Source organism: Corythoichthys intestinalis, chromosome 21 (genome assembly GCF_030265065.1).
Source record: "Corythoichthys intestinalis isolate RoL2023-P3 chromosome 21, ASM3026506v1, whole genome shotgun sequence".
Taxonomy (NCBI): Eukaryota; Metazoa; Chordata; class Actinopteri; order Syngnathiformes; family Syngnathidae; genus Corythoichthys; species Corythoichthys intestinalis.
Window position 1 is genome coordinate 39,213,388 of NC_080415.1, and position 23,987 is coordinate 39,237,374.

General features: G+C 38.9%; 1 protein-coding gene across 16 annotated transcripts in view; it reads right to left on the reverse strand.

The window, feature by feature from the left end:
* Positions 1 to 23,987, reverse strand: part of cacna1g (calcium channel, voltage-dependent, T type, alpha 1G subunit) — a 340,555-nt gene that overhangs the window by 110,906 nt on the left and 205,662 nt on the right. For 13 of the 16 annotated variants that reach the window (XM_057825943.1, XM_057825945.1, XM_057825944.1 and 10 more), the window contains 5 exons: positions 16,123 to 16,274; positions 14,838 to 15,023; positions 10,430 to 10,544; positions 6,491 to 6,646; positions 3,041 to 3,106 (listed from right to left, as the gene is read on the reverse strand). In XM_057825943.1, coding sequence (XP_057681926.1) covers positions 3,041 to 3,106; positions 6,491 to 6,646; positions 10,430 to 10,544; positions 14,838 to 15,023; positions 16,123 to 16,274 — 675 coding nt within the window. The remainder of the gene's footprint in view (positions 1 to 3,040; positions 3,107 to 6,490; positions 6,647 to 10,429; positions 10,545 to 14,837; positions 15,024 to 16,122; positions 16,275 to 23,987) is intronic. The other 3 variants (XM_057825957.1, XM_057825952.1, XM_057825958.1) reach the window with 1 other exon arrangement.

Consider the following 23,987-nt stretch of genomic DNA (forward strand, 5'->3'; position numbering starts at 1 on the left):
TTATTAGTTTACTTTTAATTAGGGCTGTCAAACGATTAAAATTTTTGATTGCGTTAATCACAGCTTAAAAATTCATTAATCTTAATAAATCGCAATTCAAGCCATCTATAAAATATGCCATATTTTTCTGTAAATTATTGTTGGAATGGAAAGATAAGACACAAGACGGATATATACATTCAACATACGCTACATAAGTACTGTATTTGTTTATTTTAACAATACATCAACAAGATGGCATTAACATTAACATTCTGTTAAAACGATCCATGGATAGAAAGACTTGTAGTTCTTAAAAGATAAATGTTAGTACAAGTTCTAGAAATTTTATATTAAAACCCCTCTTAATGTTTTCGTTTAAATAACTTTTGTAAAATTTTCAAACAAAAAATAAACTAGTAACTCGCCATCGTTGATGTCAGTTATTACACAATGCTCATGGTGCTGAAACCCATAAAATCAGTCGCACCCAAGCGCCAGCAGAGGGTGACAAAACACCAAAAAACACAAGTAACAAGTGGACATGACACTGTGCTGTCATTTGAATCTGTTTGAGCGGGGCATGTGCGTTAAAGGCGTCAAATATTTTAACGTGATCAATTTGAAAAATTAATTACCGCCCGTTAACACGATCATTTTGACAGCCCTACTTTTAATATAATTGACTTGCCGCTTGCAGAGATTTGCAGCGTTGCTTATCCGCACCCACCCAGGTCATACTCATTAGAGCTATACAGTGATCCCTCGCTTCAAACTTCGCACCCTCAGTCCATCGCTGTTTTTTTACAATTAAAACTAAATACAGTATTTTATAGAGATGTCCCGATACGATCACATACTGCCTGTCCCTCCACCCCCCTGCTGCTTTTCTTGGTCAGGCAGTGCACTGGAGTTGCTTGTCAAAGTTAACGATGATTGACAGGTGTTAAGATTTGATCTTGCCAGAGAAGCATGGGGGCAAGTTTTTTTTTTAATTAAAAAAAAAAAGGTTTTTAATTATACATTGGGAGGGAAAAGGGAAAAACATGTCTTACATGTATCTTTTTCCAATGCTAAATCTGAATAAATACATTTAACACGCAAAGAATAAAAAATACATGTAAACAAGCTCCGCCTCTACTTTTTTTTCGATTTTCGCGTTCCCCATTAACCACAAAAAACGAGGTATCACTGTTTATAATCGTGGTGTAGTAACCCACTAATGGGAGCTTTGCGTTGCCGTATCAAACACACCAATTGGAGTGTCGTGCTGACACATTACCGTGGCGCTGACAGAGTCCTAGTGACGCTACGATAAGTTTCTGTTGAATTTTATTTGTGTGCTGCATAGATTTCCCTGTGCGCTGAATATGTGCAAGCAGTGCGCGATTGCAGCTACGAATGAACATTGCTTCCAGCCCCTCCCAGTTCAAACAGATTGGACGTCTATTGCCGTCAATGGCAGCCAAAGTGTTGAGCTATGTGATGTGCAAAACAAACAAACCAAGACCAAACCAAACCAAACCAAACCAAACCAAACCAAACCAAACCAAGACCAAACCACACCACACCACACCACACCACACCACACCACACCACACCACACCCAAAACAAAACAAAAATAAAGTTCCCAGAGCAAAATACTACTACACTAACATTAAAAACCGTTCCATATAAATGTAATCGTAACATTCAAGAAAAAAAAATGTAATTTGTGTGCTAGAACTACCGAGGGTGGATCAGTTGATACAAATCACTTTTATTACCAGAAAAGGATCATCTGACTCTAATCAGCATATCTTTTGTAGGCATTGAGATCCAAATTAGTCACTCCCATTCACGCTCGCAAAACCACAGGGTTGGATTGCTCCAATTAGCATCTTGAGTGTTTGCAGGGCAGGGCTGCCTTGGCTTTGTCGGACAGTGGACCGCTCAGGCAGGCAATCGGGTGGACAACCTTTTTACTCTATGTACTGTTTACTTGTGTTTGCCGTGACAAAACAGCTTTTTGAGCTGCTGAGGAAGGTTTTTTGTTCATTGTGTTCTTCAACATAATAAACTGAGAACCTTGACAACTGAATGTTGGACTTGTCAAGACAAAGTAAAGGTGTTTGATGGAATTTGTCCCTGATGTTCTAACACTCATTTTCTAAAATGTAGACAGTCTGGTTTAGCTACAGTTCTGGATGCTAGTTGTAGTTTCATGAGACATGGCCTTCTCATCATTTTTACACTAACCCAGGAGTTAACAAGTCAAGATGCTAATTGCAGCTATCCAGAGTGAACCCCAGCCGTCACACCTAGGCTGCTTGATTGCTTGTTTGAGTGGTCTATTGCATACCTGTCAAGTTGTACGGTTTCTGCCTAATTTGTACAAGTGAGCCCTGATTTTTAAATGTGTACGCCGTACGTTCAAAATCTGTTCGTTTTTCGTGCATTACGTTTTTTTTTTCTACATTCGGATTTTGTCACCGTTTCGGCAACGAGACAATGTGCGTTACGATGCGTTACTACGTTGGTTGAATGATGCGAGACTGTTAAATTTTAGTAATCATGATGTAGCTGAATATATTGTTCTTTGATTGCACAAGGTTGTTAAAATATCACCAATAAATTTATATTTTAAAATTTGAGTTTTATTTTTGTTACATATTGCATGCTATACAGAACGTTGTAAGATTAGACACCAATTTGTAAGGGCATATGCCACTGTTTGTAAGATTGCCAACGGCCTCGGGTTGACAGGTATGCCATTGTTTGACAAAGCCAAGTAGTCAGTTTGATATTGGGGTCATTTGACACCTTTCTGGTATTTCTTTATGGCCAAAAAGAACCCAGTGTTAATGCTAGCTAGTAAAGGTGTTCCACATTAAGCCTGTTTTTTCCCCCGACATTTTCTTTTCAGAGGGCCATCAAATATTAGCATTTAAAAGATATGTGACATATTTGCAAAGCCTCTATTCGGTGGATAGATGGAAGATTCAACAGGAAAGAGAAAAAGATGGAGAAGGGCAGTTAGTTGAGTAAGGGAAGGGAGCTGCCATGCTTTACCGTACATACCCCTGCATCTACAGGCAGCTGAATTAGACTCAGTTGGGCATGCAAGTCCTCCCGCTTGGTCACTTCCTACAGCGGAAGTGATTGGTGCAGCAACGCAGGATAGGGAGGCGCACATTGAGAGGAGGGGGAAAAAAGCACAGAAGTGAGAGGCCACAGCAATCGACACGAGCAGACGCAAAGTTCAAGGAGATTCAGCCTCGTCGTCACATTCGGAGCTCGGTCATCATGCCGTAAACATATCGCAGCCAATTTCCCGTCCCGACAATTCAGCTGCACTATAGTTCTTTAGCAGCCTCAAAAACAGGAAAGCCAGGAGGTCAGAGAGTAAAAGTCAAGTGGGCAGCCATAGTCAGACTAATTTTGACAAACAAAAATATGCTTGTACAGCATTGCATTCTTTCATACATGCTTTTAGCATGCATGCATCTTTTTCAGGACTGAAGTTCATATGTTTGTTTACATGTATACAGTGTGAATGGTTACAATCTATATTCGCACTCTACAGTGGATACTGGACACGACTTTTTGTAATTGACTTACGTGGAATGGATAAAGAAATTTTAAAAAGAAAGTGAAGAATGTGCGACGCAAAAAATATCACTATGAGAATATAGTATATCAGAATCAATTTATGCTTTTACATCTCAGCTCCAAAGCTGTATACATCTCTCCTACGTTGTCTCACATCAGTCGCTGGCTGGTTACCTAGCAACGGCAGCATGAGGGAAGTTTGTCAGATTCAAAGTAAACTTTCAAAAGAAGGATGCGAAGTTGAAAGAAGGAAGGAAGCGAGAGTACCGAGTGCATGCTAATAAACCTAAAGCGTCTGTAGTCTGTTTTTGTTACGTTTTCCCATAGACTTCATAATGATATTGACAGGACACGGGGCCGATTAATAGAGGGCCTGCATTGTTAGCGTGGCCGTCAAAGCTGACCGAGTGGAATCACAGACAAAGAGCTTTTTTCGTTGAAAATTCTTGTGAATAAATCTCCGAATTCTTTATAGATATGAGTTTAAAACAGTCTCGGTTCTTGGTTAAAAGCAAAAAAAAAAAAAAAAAAAAAAAATGTGCAGATAGCATTTATTTTATGTAAATATGTCGAAGTACGATGCTAGTCTGTTAGTCAATGTGGCGGCCGCCCTATGTAAACAGAACATTTCCAGTAAAATTCTTGTGAATAAATGCTTAAATCCCTGAATTCTTTTTAGATATGGATGTGCGGTCTCGATTCTTGGTTAAAAGCAAAAAAACCTGTGCCGTTTATTTATGTAATCATTTATTTTATGTAAATATGTCGAAGTACAATGCTAGTCTGTTTGTGAATGTCGCTAGTGGCCGCCTGATGCAAACAGCTTTTCCGGTGAAAATTCTTGTGAATAAAAGCTTAAATCCCTGAATTCTTCATGGATATGGACATGAAACTGTCTCGATTCTTGGTGAAAAGCAAAAAAAAAACAAAAAACAAAAAACGAGCAATTAGCATTTATTTTACGTAAATATGTCGAATTACGATGCTAGTCTGTCAGTCAATGTGGCAGCCCCCTTATGTAAACAGCTTTTCTGGTGAAATTTCTTGTGAATAAATGCTTACATCCCTGAATTCTTTATGGATATGGACGTAAACTGTCTCGATTCTTGGTTAAAAGCAAAAAAAAAAAAACAGGCAGTTAGCATTTATTTCATGTAAATATGTCGAATGTGCTGCAAGTCTTTAAGTCACTGTAGCGGCAAAGAGCTATTTGCGTTGAAAATTCTTGTACATAAATTCTTAGATCCCTGATCTCTTTGTAGATATGGATGTAAAACAGTCTCGATTCTCGGTTAAAAGCAATACAAAACGTGCAATTAGCATTTATTTTACATAAATAGGTTGAAGTACGATGCTAGTCTGTCAGTCAATGTTGTGGCTGCCATACGTAAACAGAGCTTTTCCGGTGAAAATTCTTGCGAATAAATGCTTAAATCCCTGAACTCTTTATAGAGATGGACGTAAAACAGTCTTGACTGTTGGTTAAAAGCAAAAAAAGTGCAATTAGCATTTATTTTATTTAAATATGTCTAAGAATGATGCTAGTCTGTTAGAAAATGTGGCGGCAGCCTTACAATACAACAAAGAGCTTTTAATGTTGAAAATTCTTGTGAAAAAACGAAAAATATAATAAAATACCTTGAATCCTTGAACAAATCACTCCTGGGACAGTCCTTCCTTTTTGTATTCGGTACAGCTTTTGTACTTTTACAACAAAAATCTGGCATTGGAGAATAACTGCAACCGACTTCAACCAACTGAAGAGGAGTGTAGGACTGCCTCCTACTTGAAGGCGTGGCGCAGTGTCTGATGAATGTGACCTGTCAATATCACTATGAAGTCTATGCATACTTCCAATTATAAATAAATGCTAAAATCCACTGAACACTGATATGACGTATTTGTTAGGAACCGGTGTGGGCAGGCCCCCTACTTGAAGGCGTGGCGCAGTGTCTAAGAGATGTGACCCATCAATATAATTATGAAGTCTATGGCTAAATGCATATTGCTAAATGACAATGTTTTGTCACACATGAACTGATTCCACAAGAAGATGCAAGGCTTAGGTTAGAATGATGTTCAGGGACTGTATTGTGTCGTCTAGTATTGCTCTGTTTAGTTCTTTTCTGTTCTCCTTGCAAGTTTCCCAAAAAATCTGAGACCCTTCTCTCCTTATTTTGGGTAATTTTACAAATACCACCCTAACAATTTAAAGTATATTTGAACTTGACATTTAATCGGTCCTTCGAGCCGGATTACGAATTACCCAGAGTTCCCAGAGGCAGAGTCGACATCCAGTCAAGTTCATGCACGGCCTCTGTTTGCGAGGTATTGGCCTCAGCTCTGCATCTGGGGACCGAGGGTTGCAGTAAAGCCAAAGGACTGAAGGCACCTCAAGATTGCAAATTCACTCACCCAACGTACGAGTCATACGATTTGTGCGGCTGACTAATTTTAAGGGATTTTAGGGGTAATTTTAAAGTATTTTGAAGCTTGAAACATTGTATAGTATTTAAGCAACACTTGTTACCTGCACCTGATAATGGATAATGAATGAGAGAAAATACAGTGAAAACAATTCCTGCAGTTGATGTCCTCCTGTATGATTTTCCTCACAGGACCTAGTGTGGCGAGTGTGACATTAGATGTATTTAACAGGAACATGTGCCAAAATGACAAATTAGCTGGAATCAAGTTGATAAATCACACATCAAAAAAATCTACACTGGTCTCCCACTTCACTTTAGCTGCGTATGGAAAAACTATTCAAGCCGTAAAGAAAGCGAGGACAGAGGATCAATAAATAACCCCGTGTTTAAGATGAATATCATAGCCATCTTCCTGAGGGAAAATTGATTTCACAATATGTGCTTCATCTTTTCGCATTAGTCATTTATTTGTTCAAAAGCCACACTTTACCTCAGTTTGGAAGCCTTCCACCAAGATGGCCACCAGCAAGTTGAACAGAACGTAGTTACCGAAGGTCATGAGGGCAATAAAGTAGAGTGCCGCGACAGGAGTGGTGGACGCCATGCCGTTATATAATACCTTATTCCAGTCTTCTTGGGTTAAGATCTAAAAGAAATGGAAAGAAAAGAAATTATAAACAATCGTTATGTGTCGTCATTTTTTTATTGTTTAGCTTTGTACTCAACGTATATAATTTTTTTTTACTTCCATGTGTTCCTTAAAGTGCCTTTGACAGGATAAAAGAATCTTTAATAGCATTATTATGTGAATTAGAATCATGTTTTGAGGGGATTCCACTATATACAACAATTTGGCAAAGCGCAGATGATGAGAAATTAGTCTTTTAATCTGCCGTTTAGCCACATCTTGCATTATAGCGCTCTAGTGTCCCCAGCTGGAGGATTGACGTCGGCAGGGTCACGATTTCAACTGGTTTTAGAATTCAGCCCATTGAGAGGGAAGATTCAGAACGAGGAAAATACGACACAGAAGAGCAAAATGTTTATCAATGTTTCAATCTCTCTACGCCAATATTTTTACAGGATATTCTTTTTATCGAAGTATTTTTCCTCAACTGCTAAACAAATGGTATGGTCATGACAAAATTACTCCATAATGGTCAAAACTGTTGACTTCTTGCACCTTTATGCCACCGGAGTAAGTCCGGCTTTTGTCATTTCCCTGCCCCAGCTCTGGAGAGCGTAAACAAACCAGGAGGCGTGACAGCTAGCCAACATGCTAACCCGAACCGAGCGGCGTTTCCAGGTCTTATTCTCGCCTTTCGAAGCAAAAAAATCACACATAACCACCCCGGGTCATATCACACGGGGGCGGGGTTGTCGATAGTCTTCGCCGATTGGCAACCCCCCGGCGGCGAGCAAGTGCCAGCTTGTCGTTTACTTTGTAATAGTTGTATTCGCGGCCATTATTAACTCATTTGCTCCCAAAAACATATAAATACGATCTATTTTTAATTGTTCCAGTGTCCCAAAGACATATTTATACGTCTTTTACGTTTTTTTTCCCGCAAGAAACATCTCTGGGTTCTGATTCTATTTAGCTCCAAAGCACAACTCTGAAAATCCATTTAAAGCAATAAAGCTGGCCACTGGAGGGCAGTAGCGTATTTGGTATGACCCGCAACCCGAATTAAAGGAACGAACGGCCGGGCCGCCGGCGGAGGACGACCGAATGGACGTCCAGTATGCCAAGCGGCGGACGACCGAGCAGAACAACCGGGAGGACGCCTGGGATGCCAGGCGTTGGACGACTGAGCAGAACGCCCGGGACTACCAGTGCAGCAGACTATGCCATTGAGTCCGTGCTGCTCGCTGAACAGAGACAAGCGGCGATGAGGGAAAAGTTGACCCCGCCTGTCGCGAACACAACAGCGTCATCTCTCAGTTAGTTATGTGTAAACAAATTGTTATTTTGTAAAAGGAAAACATTATTCAGATGTTTGGGATGTAACAAAAGCAAAAAATAGCTGTATTAAAGCCAAAGTTATGTTTGAAATGTATGCTTTCAAAAAAAGCTTAATTTCTCTGTTTTTTCATCAGAAATTGGAAAATTGCTCAAACTAAGCTATTACCTAATGCTGATTTCTAAAGAATGTTAAAAGATATGGACTTACTTTTTTTCCCTGCTGAAAGAAGAGAGTCTAATCTTTCTTTTGGTGGGTTCCATGTTTATATAGCAATAGAACAGAATTTTCAATGGGCCTTGCAAAATCAGTCAAAATCCAGTAAAATGGCCGGGAGCAAAGGGGGTTGCACTGGTGAAAATGGCGTGGAGTGAATGAGTTAACACAAAGTCGCAATTTCTGATGAGGTGCAAAATTTGACAGAACACTGGGCTCACGAGGAGGGTAATAAGCTGAGTATAGCGCTCTCCCGGCGGGCAAGCAAAGAGGATCGAGGGGGGTGTGCAACAAGCCGCTGGTCGTCGGCCGAGTGGCATTCTCAGTGAACAAGGAGCATTGTCAGCCAAAAAAGGCAAGCCACCTCCGTATTAAATCGTGTGCCATGGTCCCAGTATTTGACAATGTTTACTCACTTCCTCGTAAATCCAATGGTCCCACAGTAGTCTGACTTGTTTTAGCCAATCTCAGGGTGGGGGTTTTTGAAACCCAAAAAGGCTCATATGCCTCTCCCTGGTGCAGCAACAAAACCCTGCAGCACATTTGGCTGGCGTGATGCAAAAAATAAACGAATTAATCAGCTGAATCTGCAGTCCATCTGCATGCTATAAGGCAATGCTGTATTGTGAGATGCTGACCCGGGTGACGTCACATTCGCAGTCCTCCTCAAAATAGGAAGTTTTTTTCATGGCGCGGGATTCCCATTTCATTCAGGAGCATAAAATACTGCGTGAAATATGAAATATGCTTTTTTTCTGTCATAGGCACTTCTAATTCACCAGTCTTTTTTTATTCAGAAAAAACAGAAGAAATATTTTATGGCCTGATTCAATATCTTATTCCATCCATTATTTGCAGCAGAATGTCAAACAGGCTTGCCGATGCAGCATTCTGCAAAGTTGTACTTAACATACAGTATTTCCTTATCCGACATACGGTTGAATTATTTACAAAGACGATATTCATAGTGACAAATGTTAGCATCAGTTATGCAGGCATCATGTAAGAATGGTAAGAGCCAAGAGAAGGGTTGTGCTCCGAGCTGACATGATACAAGAGGAAAGCCTATTTGATCCATGTAACATACGTAGGCAGTTGAAGATGAAGAAGCAGTGTGGTTAAGAAGGTCGAGAAGAGACGAATACATTCGATTTATTCAAGCAAAATGCTCTTTCCAGCCTTTTAATAGGAACATTGCGGTCGTTGAAAGTGAGAGAAAAAGAGTTTATTTGTTCAGAGGCACTTCGGTATTAACGACGCAGATTCGCATTTTAACAATGTAAAAAGCCAATAGCCATGTTTCAATTCTATTGTTGTATTTCTGACCATCGCGACGGATATTAGCCTCGAAGGAATCAGTCTCATTCTGAGATTAGATGCATTAAAGCTGCAAAAAACCCAAACTAGAGGAGGAAAAAAAATGTGTCACTTTTATTTTTTTGGGTCAATATACAGCATATTATTATTTGCACAGTGGCGCGGGAAGTGGGGTGCTGAGAGGGATGCAGCACCCCCTGGTGTTGGGGATAAGTGTTTTGGTATATTTTTTTTTGCTAAAAATCAATAAGTAAAAAAAAAAAAAAAAAAACATTGTAAGAATAGCGTATTTAACTTTGGGGATTAAATAAATATGCAGCAAGGCCGAGAACCAAAAGTAGTACTTGCATTTTTTTTTGCCATGTGGCTAAATGGATTTTGACATGTGGCATTTTTTTTTATGTATGTGGCAAAATGGATTTTGTTTTGTCACATTTTTTGCTACATGGCAAAATCCATTTTGCTACATGGCAAAAAAATGCTTTTGCCAAGTGGCAAAATGGAAAATGCCACATGGCAAAATCAGTTTTGCCACATACCTAATACCACTTTTGGTTATCGCTGTTTCTCAAATTTGGATCGAAACTGCTGGTTTTGCATAAGAAAAACTACAGAAAAGATCCACAGCACCCCCTGCTGTGAGTGACTTCCAACTCCCCTGTCTTTGTATTCCATTGAATACACATTTTCATGTAAAATAATTTTGGCTTTGAGTAATAAGGTGCGGCACATCCCAATCACTCACAACTTTGCCATCGAATTTATTTATTTAATAAAACCTAAGTTGTATGATGTACCTAACAATACCATAAGCTTTTCCTCGCACCTCTAATTTACCGTACTTACCGTACATGATGCAATAGCATTGTGTACATTTTTACAGTTAAATAGGCAAATATAAAAAAGCCAGTAAGGAGAAGATTGACACTCACTTGGAAAACAGTCACAATGGCCCATAGAAGTGAGTCAAAGTTTTTTCGGTCTGGTAGGGTGTCTCCATCCCGCTCTGAACCAAATTTACAACCGAACAGATGCATCCCCAGAATACTAAGGGAAAGAGTACATAATATAGAGTCAATATTATCAACAAACAAAATCAATAGCAAGTAAGGCTGTCAAAAGTATTGAAAAGTAGCGATAATGAAATGTATCCAGATACCATATCTGATTGCAAGTCAGTCGAAGTATCGAAACTTATTTGTTGTTACACTACCACTTGTTAACATTAATTTGTTGAAATAGGGTATATTTGATTTTGGAATACTCTTAATAGTAATGGTAACAGAGGATATTCGGTAACACTTTATTTGACAGTGGCGTCATAAGACTGTCATAAGACTGTTATTATGACATGACACTATCGTGAACATTAATGAATGCTTATGACAGATGCCATTAAGCGCCAGCAGGCAAATTTGGTTTTGAACTCCATTTACAGTGGTATGAAAAAGTATTTGAACATTTTGGAATTTCTCAAATTTCTGCATAAAATGAACATCAAAGGTGGTCTGATCTTTGTCAAAATCACACAGATGAAAATACAGTGTCTGCTGAACTTAAACCACCCATTTATAGGTTTTCATATTTTAATGAGGATAGCATGCAAACAATGACAGAAGGGTGAAAAATAAGTAAGTGAACCCTCTGCCTAAGGACACTTAATGAGCAATTGAAACCAATTTTTACCAAACATTTTAAGTCAGGTGTGTGCCCAATCACTGATGAGTGGTATAAAGCTGCCGTGCTCACTGTAAAGCACACACCTGGAAAGAAATGTCTTGATGAGAAGCATTGTCTGATGTGCATCATGGCTTGGTCAACAGAGCTGTTTGAAGGCCTGCGATCAAGGATTGTTCATTTGTATAAAGCTAGGAAAGGATACAACGCCATCTCTACAAGTCTGGATGTGCATCAATCGACAGTCAGAGAAGTTGTCTGGAAATGGAGTTTGGCACTGTTGCTTCTCTCCCAAGGAGTGGCCGTCCATCAAAGATGAGGCCACGAGTTTAGCGCAGAATACTCAGATAAAAAAGAACCCTTGAGTGTCTGCTTAAGACTTACAGAAATCACTGGCACAGTCCAATATCTCTGTGCACACATCAACTATATGTAAAACTATGGCCAACAATGGTGTTCATGGGAGGACCCCACGGAGGAAGCCACTGCGGTCTAAAAAAACATTGTTTCTTGTTTAATGTTTGCAAAAAGGCACATGGACACTCCACAGAAGTTTTGGCAAAATATTTTGTGGACTGATGAAACCAAAGGACTTGTTTGGGAGTAACACACAACGTCACGTGTGGAGGAAAAATGAAACAGCTAACCAACATTAACACCTCATCCCCATCGTGAAGCACGATGGAGGGAGCATCATCATTTGGGGCTGTTTGCTACCTCAGGGCCTGGATAACTTGCAATAATTAATCGAAGAATGATTTCAAAAGTTTTGCAGGAAAACCTGAGGCCGTCTGTCAGACAGTTGAAGCTAAAAAGAGGATGGATGCTGCACTAAGACAATGATCCAAAACACCAGAAGTAAATTGACTTCAGAATGGTTTCAGAAGAAAAAAATACACTTTATGGAGTGGCCAAGTCAAAGTTCAGACTTGAATCCCATTGAGATGCTGTGGCATGACTCAAAGACAGCGATTCATGCCAGACATCCCAGTAATCGGAGTGAACTACAGCAGTTCTGTTAAGAAGAATGGGCCAAGATTAGTCCTAACCGATATGCCGGACTGATCTGCAGCTACAGGAAGCGTCTGGTTGAAGTTATTGCTGCGAAAGGGGGAGCCACAAAATATTAAATGTGATGGTTCACTTACTTATTTTCCCCCCTTCTGTCATTGTTTGCATACTATCCTCATTAAAATATGAAAATCTGTAAATGTTTGGCTGGTTTTAGTTCAAACAGACACTGTTTTTTCATCTGTGTGATTTTGACAAAGGACAGATTTGATGGTGATTTTACGCAGAAATGTGAGAAATTTCAAAACGTTCAGATACCTTTTCATACCACTGTATGTTGGGTCTGGATCTTTCACATACATTCAAAAGTGATATCATTTGCTGGTTGACACTTCAAGACATCTGTCATAAGCATTCGTTAATGCTCAGTTTCTCTTCCCATGAGATAGAGGAGCCACAGTTCAAACAAATTTGATAAAGCCTGTAAATTGGGGGCAAATCAGTCCCAAACCTGCTCTAAAATGCCACTTTGTCTAGATTTAGTCATCGTACGAAAATGCGTCTTACACAACCTTCGCCGAAGCCAGGTTAAGAACCACCGCTCTATTATAACAGCGTATCTAACTATGACTATCATTATTAATAACAAGTGACTGTGTGATGATTCTGGCGTTGTACTGCTTTGAAAGTGTAAAAGTTAAGTCATGAACATTCATACTGCATTATGAAGCAATTGGATAAAACAAATTAAATACGATTTGATAGGACTTCAAGCATCCAATCCACCAAAGATACTAAGCTAAAAGAAAATACTGTATATTTGTCATAGCCAGTAGAGTTAGCATGACTGTATACATTGGCTGATATACATTTATGCTAACAATGGCTACAAATAAAAAAAGAAATACTTTGTAAAGAAGTTATCAGCTTTTCCATTGATATAACAATGAACAAATGAAGCGTTTTCCTGAAGGATACTCAATATTTTAACTGTATTGGTTTATTTTTCCTGGAGGTTTCTGTTCAAATAATGAATTTTACAACCTCAGTTTACAGCTTTAGTGTTCTACTCAACTGACAATTATGGGCCATCCTTTACAGTGCTCTCCATGGTGCTGAAAATATCAGCGTCTCATTAAACAATAACAGCCGAATGACTCTCAGCCAATCGGTGTGACGATCATTCGTTTTTGCAGTCAGTTCTAGCTAAATAATGGAAAACATTGTCTTCTGCTTGTTGATTTTTATCTTGCAATTACTGTTGACGCCATACTAAAATTCTCAACTCAATTTAAATACGGAAAAAAAATACTTTGCCATTTTCATTCATATATAAATATGAAAACATATTTTTTTGTAACTCTTTCAGTGTCTATTGACGATGATAGACGTCCAATCAGGACTTCAAATGGATTGGACGTCCAGCACCATCGAATGCTAGCCAACGAGTTAAAAAAAAAAAAAAGAAAAAAAAAGAAAAAAATGCTAAAAAATATCCAGTAACACTTTATTTGATAGTGGCGTCATAAAACCGTCAAAATTATGAGATGAAACTGGTTAGCGAGCACTCGTTATGAGGAAGCACAGTATAGGGCTTCAGCTATCGATTATTTTAGTAGTCGATTAATCGATGAACTAGTTAGTTCGAATAATCGAGTAATCGGATAAGGAACATAAAAAATAAAAATACCTGAGCTGAGCCTCAAATGGCATAAAGAAATCAAATAAATGACGATCTAAGTACAACAAAAGAACAACTGGCTAACTTACATAGCAAAAGTCTGCTAGCTTAAATGCTATAAAATGACTTTTTTTTTTAATGCTCTTAACAAATGGTTCAAACAAATTTTTCCACAAAATATGGCACAATATACCTATAAACTAAATTACGAATGCATTAAAAACATCAGCTCAAACAAAAACTGAGCTTATGTTGGTCTTAACAGGGAGCAACTGTATTCAGGCATGTGAAATGAGTAATGTCATATTCACTGTTGCTACTAGAGAGCAGTATATCCACCCAAATGAATAAAACTAAATGCAAACAGGCATGTGAAATGAGTTATGTCATATTCACTGTTGCTACTAGAGAGCAGTGCATCCACCCAAATGAATAAAAATAAATGCAAACACTTTCAAAACAAACCATGACAACACCACATTCATTAAACGAATACTCGAAGCAGAAAAATTGAATTGGAATCTTTTTTTCTAATCGAATTACTCGAGTTAATCGATTAATTGTTGCAGCACTAGTGCAGCATAACAGAGCTATGGGCAGCATGGACTCAAATTTTGACCTGCTTAAAACATCCTGTCAAAATATGAAGGAATTTGAACAGGAATTTGCTTATTTATTAGCGTGCTAGCTTAAGTAGATCGGTGTTGAAAGAAAAACATCTGATTCTGATGTGTACTCATGGGATTCGGTACCTTTAGCAAGGTTAAGAACTACTGTAATAGAAACGTAACGTAAATCAGAACTGCAATGCATCCTGAACTGTTTCCAATGTTTTGTCCACGTTAAACCTAAATAACTTTAAAAAATTTTTGGTTTAACAGAATATTTTGGTACGGCAGAATTTTATATTGTAGTTTTCAGACTAAACAACTCTAGGTTGTGGCTAGTAAACATAAACATGTCACACACACCTGAAAATGAAGATAAAAAGCATGAGCAACATGCAAAAGGTGGCCACATTGTCCATGGTCTTCATCAGCACCACCAGTTGCCTCTGCAGAGCCGGCATGAATCGGACCAGCTTCAGCACCCTCATGAGACGAAAGGTCCTCAGCACGGACAGACCCCCGCCTTGCTGACCCACAATTTCCCACACACTATTTGAGGATGACATAAACATATATGCGATGTTTTAGCTCTTAGCCCCACCTATATATTTTTTACAAATAAAAAAAAGACATGAAGCTACTGTAATTAGACAATTTTGAATTCCTACTGAAACAAAAGACAACAGAGAATAATAGTGGTACCGCTACTTACGAATAAATCGGTTCTGGAAGCAGTTTTGTAACTTGAAAATTCTGTAAATACAGAACTTCAGACTTACATGTACTTGCTGAATGTGCCGGTCATTTTTTTTTTCAAACTCCTAAATGCACATTTGATTGGCTGATGACTTGATGACTAACACCCCCCAAACACACACTCATTAGATATTAGGGATACACGTTATTTTTTTTCATCCAGCAGAAGCCACTGTAAGAAATGTAAAAAGACGTCAATGTTGTGGAAGTGGGGAACACACCACTAATTTTGCGGTTAATGACGGTTAGCGACCGTGTGGCTACAGAACTCATCAGCGCTTACGAGTTTGGTCAAGATGGGGTTGGGGGCATCACGCCAGCCAGTGAAAGCCGGGCCAATGTTTATTCTGTATATCCTGGTAGCCTCCCTTGTTTCCTCCTCAGACAAAACTTTTTGTCTCTTTTCGCTCTGCCATCTTTGCAGAATTCGCACAAAGGCGATCCCATCGACTTCCGTCTTTATAACGAATGGAGAAAGGGGGAAGTGCTGTATAACAGTCAGTAAATTTGTAGTTTTTTTGTTTGGCAGGGTTCCTGCCACCCTCTTCAAAGTTAATTAGTGCCGGGGAAAGCGATACAGACCCCCTCAAGATATAAAATAGGTGTCATTTAACTAGTTGGCAGTCGACATATTTTCACAAATGTTATGAAAATAATTTATAAATGTTGAAAAGTTAGCAAGTGTTGCTTTAACCTGAAAATTCTGTATGCAGAGACATTTGTAAGTAGAGGTACCACTGTATTTCAAAACTACTTCCTTTGCATATAATAAATATATATAAATGCAATACAAGGACAACAAGAAATATTGATGGACATGCAAATCAGCATTTTTGGATGAATATCTTTTTGTGAGTGGTAAGATGTAACAAAAAATATGGGTTCCACTGACCTGATAACAACGATGATGCCATCAAAAATATTGTAGGGGTTCTTAATGTATCCAAATGGACCGTACACCAATACTTTTAACAGCATCTCCAGGGAGAAGAGACTGGTGAACACAATGTTACTGATCTCCAAGGCATTGGTCAGTTCATCGGGCTGCAGGTAAAAGAGAGGAGTAATTAGAGGTTTACTGGTTACATTCCTTGCAGAAGTGGAAATTACAGTAGTATGAAAAAGTATGTGAACCTTTTGGAATTTCTCACATTCCTGCATAAAATCACCATCAAATGTGGTCTGGTCTTTGTCAAAATCACACAGATGAATAAACAGTGATTGCTTTCACTAAAACCACCAAAACATTTATAGGTTTTCATGTTTTAATGAGGATAGTATGCAAACAATATCAGAAGGTGGAAAAATAAGTCAGTGAACCATCACATTTTAATATTTTGTGCCCCCCCCTCTTTGGCAGCAATAACTTCAACCAGATGCTTCCTGTAGCTGCAGATCAGTCTGGCACATCGATCAGGACTAATCTTGGCCCATTCTTCTCGACAAAACTGCTGTAGTTCAGTCAGATTCCTGGGATGTTTGGCATGAATTGCTGTCTTTAGGTCATGCCAGAGTATCTCAATGGGGTTCAAGTCTGGACTTTGACTTGGCCACTCCAGAACATGTATATTGTTCTTCCGAAACCATTCTGAAGTTGATTTACTTCTGTGCATTGGATCATTGTCTTGTTGCAGCATCCATCCTCTTTTTAGCTTCAACTGTCTGACAGATGGCCTCAGGTTTTCTTGCAAAACATCCTGATAAACTTTTGAATTCATTCCATTAATGACTGCAAGTTGTCCAGGCCCTGAGGCAGCAAAAAAAGCCCCATATCATGATGCTCCCTCCAGCATGCTTCACCATGTGTTAATGTTGGTGAGCTGTTCCATTTTTCCTCCACACTTGACGTTGTGCGTTACTCCCAAACAATTCCTTTAGTTTCATCATCCACAAAATATTTTGCCAAAACGTCCATGGAGTGTCCTAGTGCCTTTTTGGGAACATTAAACGAGCAACAATGTTTTTGTTTTTTTTAGACAGCAGTGGCTTTCTCCGTGGACACCATTCTTGGCCATAGTTTTATATTTAGTTAATGTGTGCACAAAGATATTGGAGTCTTAATCAGACACTCTATGGTTCTTTTTTACCTCTCTGAGTATTCTGAGCTCAACTATTGGAGTCATCTTTGGTTGTCAGGTCTTCAGACAACTCTTTTGACTGAGCCATAATGCACATCAGACAATTCTTCTCATCAAGACCATTCTTACCAGGTGTGTGTTTTATAGTGGGCAGGGCAGCTTTAAACCACTCAATCAGTGATTGGCACACACCTGACCTAAATTGTTTGGTAAAAATTGGTTTCAGTTGCTCTTTAAGTCTTCTTAGGCAGAGGGTTCTTACTTATTTTCCCCCCTTGTGTCATTGTTTGCATGCTATCCTCATTTAAAAATGAAAACCTATAAATGTTTAGGTAGTTTTAGTGAAAGCAGACACTGTTTTTATATCTGTGTGATTTTGACATAGATCAAATCACATTTGGTGGTGATTTCATGCAGAAATGTGAGAAATTCCAAAAGGTTCAGATACGTTTTCATACCACTGTAAATCCCCGCATTATCTATTAGCAAGCCTGGGGGATATAAATACCTGCACCTGGGATAAAATGACAATCATATGAATATATATTTTTTGCACGCCCCCTTAGCTTTTGTTTCACAGTGGAACAGATGTGTGCTAATCACAAAGCTGCAGCAGAATGTTCCTAGGATGTCTGCTCGGAGCTCATCAGAGAATTGAGACGTCACTCACGGCAAGATCAAACAACTTCCATGCGTGTGTGTTGTGTGTGCTATAGAGAATTTTTAAAAACAAGCGAGCGAGAGAGGAAGCAGACAGAAAAGAGAGCCAAGCAATAAAAGGCGAGGCAGATCCAAACACGACACAGTATGTAAATCAGACCTCTATTGCCAGTTTGGGCTATAATAGCAACGAAGAAAGGAGCCAAATGCTCTTATGCGTCTGTGGACTGTATAACATCCCAGACAAGCGCCGTGAGGCCTTTCATCTCCATCCAATAAACAGTTTACACAATTCAAACATGGTGTCATTTGCACACATTACACAGACACGAAAAATGATGGTAGGTGTTGAAAGGTTGATCTATGTTATTGGCGTGTCCCCGTCCTGCTGCATTAAAGCAATGCCGTGGCACAAATATTCCCGCCTGTGTACATTTTAGTGTCCCTTTGAGAGTATCCCTCAGCTGAACCTGGAGATAATGTAGCGTAATGTAAACACATTGTGTTCTCATCTCGTCCGTCTCGGTGGGCTGCCACTCATCAACGGACACCACAATGGTGTAAGAATCATTTCTCAAAATGAGTGTTGTGTTCATTCCCGATAATTTTTCCTGATCATATACATTTGCCGATCATATACACTTTAGCAATGCATTAAGAAAAAAATGAATAAAACTCGGACGAATATATACATTCAACATACAGTACATAAGTACTGTATTTGTTTATTATGACAATAAATCCTAAAAATGGCATTAACTATTAACATTCTTTCTGTGGGAGGGATCCACGGATAGAAAGACTTGTGACTTTGTATATTGTGACTAAATGTTGCCATCTAGTGTATTTCTTGAGCTTTCAGTAAATTATACTGTAGCCATGGCCAAATGAATGATGGGAAGTGGAACAATGACTGTGCGTAGTGCTACCAATTGATACATCTTCTCTGCGTTGTGAAATAAAATAGCGTGTTAAGAAAAAGAAGAAAAATTACTACCATGCTTCCCCACATTGCTTCCCACGATATTTCTAATCGTAGGGAGAGGGATTGTAAGGCTTTAGCCATTTAAAACAAGGCTCCAAAGGCTGCCAAAATTCACTCTACTCATTTTACGCTGTCTTTTAGCTCTCTATATAGGTAAAACGGCGCCATTACAGATTGAGCGTGACAATGCGTGAGTGGGTCGTGCAGCGCATGCATTAACTGCGTTAAATATTTTAACGTGATACATTTATAAAAAAAAATTAATTATCGCCGTTATCGGGATAAATTTGATAACCTTACCTTAAGCCTAAACTAAAGACTCTGGATGAGTGTTGAAACGTTAAATACAATTAGAAAACGATTTAATTAAAAAAAAAAAAATATATATATATATATATATATTTTAAAAAGCCATGGCCAATATTTTTTTGCTGATTCCGATACTTTGAAAATGACGTCATTGGACCCGATCACATCTCTAGCTGAAAGCATTTACTAGTGCAAAAGAATGGAATGTTAACAGATTCAGAACACTGACTTCGCCTTTCCAACATGTTTCAAAACAATTCTTAAAAAAAAAATATATATATATATATTTAGCATTATTATTATAATATACTACTATGTATAAAATAGTATTATAATAACTATTCATTGCCAATCATATTTTTTGTAAAGGATGTCATTTTAAAGCTATTCTTAGTGTAGAATCTGAATTTTGTAGTATTATAATAATATTTTTGAAGTATGTGGAATTACCTCCAGAACATGACATGTTTTTATTTTGAAATGTTCACCACAAGTACATTCGCTAAACTGCTAACCGTAAGCTTGACACTCCGCAAAAAACCACTTTTCGTCATTGCTTGTGGGGTCACTCATAGATTTTTTTTTTTTTTTCGTTTGCAAACGCTGTTAACCAGCGATTTTTCATGTTTTGTTCATGTTCACATTTTAACCGCAAGTTTGCGTTTTGGAGAAAACTGTCGATGTTCTATAGCAGGCTAAAGGAGGTTTTTCCATATTAGTCTCAATGTAGCAATGCTAACGTTTACAGTGTTTAATATACAACCTCTAGCAAAAAATATGGAATCATCAGTCTCAGACAAGCACTCACTCAGACATTTTATCATGTAGAGCAAACTGAGATAAAAAGTTTGAAAAATAATAATAAACTAGGCCTGCAAGCAGGACTGAACGGGCCCTCGCGATCTAGCGCAACTCGGACGTCACGCAACTCGGACTGTGTGCAGGTCAGGGCGGTGGCAGATCCTCCTCTCTAATCATCTCATTAGAACCTAACATGCTCGAAAGTCGCCTATTTACATTCCCACACCCAAGAGATAAAAACCCCTATTGGAGAAAGTACTACAAAAAAGGAGCCACTACTGAGCTGTGCAGCCAAGCCCTTATTCAAAACTAAAATTAATCTTCTAACTGGGCCAATTCGACCAAGTGTGCCAACTATTGTGGCTCTATAAGCTGCCTGAGTCTCTGAAAAAAAATATTTCCTTTAAATGGCGAACAAAGGGTCGTCACGGCAACAGACAGAGACACGTGGACATGGGCCGTAAATAAGTATTTTAATAGGTCTTGAAACTACAATGACCAACCTGAAAAGAACTGGACATGTATTGGAAAAACGAGTGACTTTCTATTGCCACTAGTTGGCGCTGTAGGGTTGATGCAAATGACCCCTACAAGGCCCTTCAGGGTATGACTCTCAACAAGCACGGGAAGTTTGGCGCAGATATGTTGTATATCTGCCGAGTTATGACTGTTCAAAGTTTTTGGAGAGAAAAATTGTTGACAGTCATTTTCACTTTCCTGTTTGGACCCCTCCGCTTCAACGAAACTTCAATATTTTTCATCAGGCACCTGAACACAGGTCTTAAGGCTTCCCTTTTGCAGGTTTGAGGTAGATTGATTTTTTCCCTTTAGAGGAGGAGTGTGTCCCGTAAAAAAGGGCATTTCCTGTTCCCACTAGGAGGCGCCAGGCACAAATGGTAAATTTTCAATCCAGTCCTGCTCAGGCTAGTATACCTCACACACATGCCAGATTTAAAATAGATTGAACGTTGTATGAGGGAGTTATCAGTCATTTTCCGAATTCGGTGTTTTGGCGAAAAAATGGCCGACTTTGGCACCCCGCCCAGGTCAGGCCCGTGAATGAAAACACACCATTTTTATAACTTAAGATTTCATATGCCTCATGAACAGGCTCGCCAATTTTGAGAATGATCAAACTAATTCCCTAGGTGCCAAGGTGTAAAATGTGCACACTGTAAATCGATAAAAATTTCACATTCAATCCAAAATACCCGATTTCCTGTAGGATTTGGAATGTGTGTGCAAGAGACTTTTTGGAGCAGTTTTGCACAAAGTTTTGACTCTCCAAATTTCATCACTCTATGTTAGAAAAACCTAAATGGAGAGGCCTTTTTGAAAATTTCAAGGGGGCGCCACTGAGCCATTTTGTTAAATTTTTTCGTAACGTTGCAAGATTATCGAACGTTATCCAAAGCCGCATGTATGTGCAAATTTTGGTGAGTTTTTATGCATATTCAAGCCTCCAAATGTAAACTCTTACTGTGAACCCATGAAAATTTCACATTCGATCCAAAATACCCAATTTCCTGTTGGATTTGGAATATGGGTGCAAGAGACTTTTTGGAGCAGTTGTGCATAAGGTATCTACTCCCCAAATTTCCTTGCTCTATGTTGAAAAAACCCAATAGGAAAGGCCTTTTTTAAAACTTCTTTCTTTCGCCACTAGTTGGCACTGTAGAGTTGATGCAAATGACCCCTACAAGAACCTTCAGGGTATGACTCTCAACAAACACGGAAAGTTTGGCGCAGATATGTTGCATATCTGCCGAGTTATGACTGTTCAAAATTTTTGGCGAGACAAATTGTTGACGGTCATTTTCACTTCCAGTTTGGACCTCTCCGCTTCAACGAAACCTCAATATTTTTTATCAGGGACCTGAACACATGTCTTGAGGCTCCCCTGAAACAGGTTTGAGGTCAATAGATTTTTTTCCCTTGGAGGAGGAGCCTGTCTCGTAAAGAAGGCCATTTCCTGTTCCCACTAGGGGGCGCCAGGCCTAATGGGTAATATTTCAATGCAGTCGTGTTCAGGCTGGGATATCTCATATACATGCTAGAAATGAAAAAGATTGAACGTTGTATCACGGAGTTTTTAATCATTTTCTGAATTTGGTATTTTGCCCAAAAATGGCCGACTTTGGGACCACGCCCAGGCCCGACCCTTGAGTGAAAACACACCATTTTGAAAACTTAAGATCTCATATGTCTCCTGAATACTCTGACCAATTTTGAAGACGATCCAACTATTTTCTTCAGCGACAAGGTCTCAAATGTAAATCGATAAAATTTCACATTTGATCCAAAATTTCCGACTTCCTGTTGGATTTGGAATATGGGTGCAAGAGACTTTTTGGAGCAGGTTTGCACAATGTATCGACTCGCCAAATTTCATCGTTCTACGTTGAAAAAACCTAATAGGAAAGGCCTTTTTGAAAATTTCAAGGGGGCGCCACTGAGCGATTTTGTTAAATTTTTTTGTAGATTATCAAAATTTACGCAAAGTTGCATGTATGTGCAAATTTTGGTGAGTTTTCGTGCATGTTCAGGCCTCCAAATGTAAACCCCAACTGTGAACCGATAAAAATTTCACATTTGATCCAAAATATCCGATTTCCTGTTGGATTTGGAATATGGGTGCAAGAGGCTTTTTTGAACAGTTAGGCATAAGGTATCTACTCCCCAAATTTCATTGCTCTACGTTGAAAACCTGAGAGGAGAGGCCTTTTTGAAAATTTTAAGGGTAAAGGGGGCGCCACTGAGCCATTTTTTGACATTTTTTCAAAACGACACAAGATTATCGAAATTTACGCGAAGCGGCACGTATGTGCAAATTTTGGTGACTTTTCGTGCATGTTCAGGCCTCCAAATTGGCCATTTTCATTTGCCCTGAAAAAAGAAGAATAATAATAATAATAATAATAATAATAATAATAATAATAATAATAATAATAATCCTTTGCAAAACAATAGGGCCTTCGCACGTCTAGTGCTCGGGCCCTAATTAGTTCAAAAGTGCAAATCTTTAGCATTCAGAAACACAAAAAGAAATGAATAAAAAACATTGTGGTGGTCAGTAAATGCTACTTATATAGAGCAAGTGCAGGGAAATACATATGGAATCACTCCTTTCTGAGGAAAAAAATATGGACTCATTAGAAACAAAGAAAGAAATAACAATCGAAACACACTTCTGGCATTTAGTAGCACCACCTCTGGCTTTTATGACAGCTTGCAGTCTCTGAGGCATGGACTTGACGAGTATTCTTCATCAATTTGGTGCCAACTCTCTTTAATTGCAGTTGCCAGATCATCCTTGCAGGTCGGAGCCTTGCTGTGGACCATTTTTTTCAATTTCCCCACCGGTTTTCAATAGGGTTGAGATCTGGGCTATTTGCAGGCCATGACATTGATTGGATGAGTCTTTCTCCAAGGAATGCTTAAGCAGTTTTAGCTCTGAGGCACGATGCATTGTCATCTTGGAAAATGACATCTTTTCAATTGAAGGGATAAGAAAGCAGTCTAAAATTCCAATGTAAACTTGTGCATTTATTGAAGATTTAACCACAGCCATCTCCTCAGTGCCTTTGCCTGACATGCAGCCGCATATCATCAAGGACTGAGGGAATTTTGATGTTTTCTTCAGGCAGTCATCTTTGTAAATCTCACTGGAACAGCACCAAACAAAAGTTCCAGCATCATCATTCATGCTTTACGCTATCGGCCCGAAATCTGCGGTACATCTGGCCCATGTCTGCTTCTGTTATATCTTGCTATCTAGGAGACAATGAGTTAAGATGTCCTGACCAAGCCATGATAGCAATGACTCATATCGCGGTATTCTTGATGTTTGCACTGAGAATCAAACACGCCACACACAAAGGTTTTAAATCCTTTTACACGAAAACAGAATACTCACACTTCTAA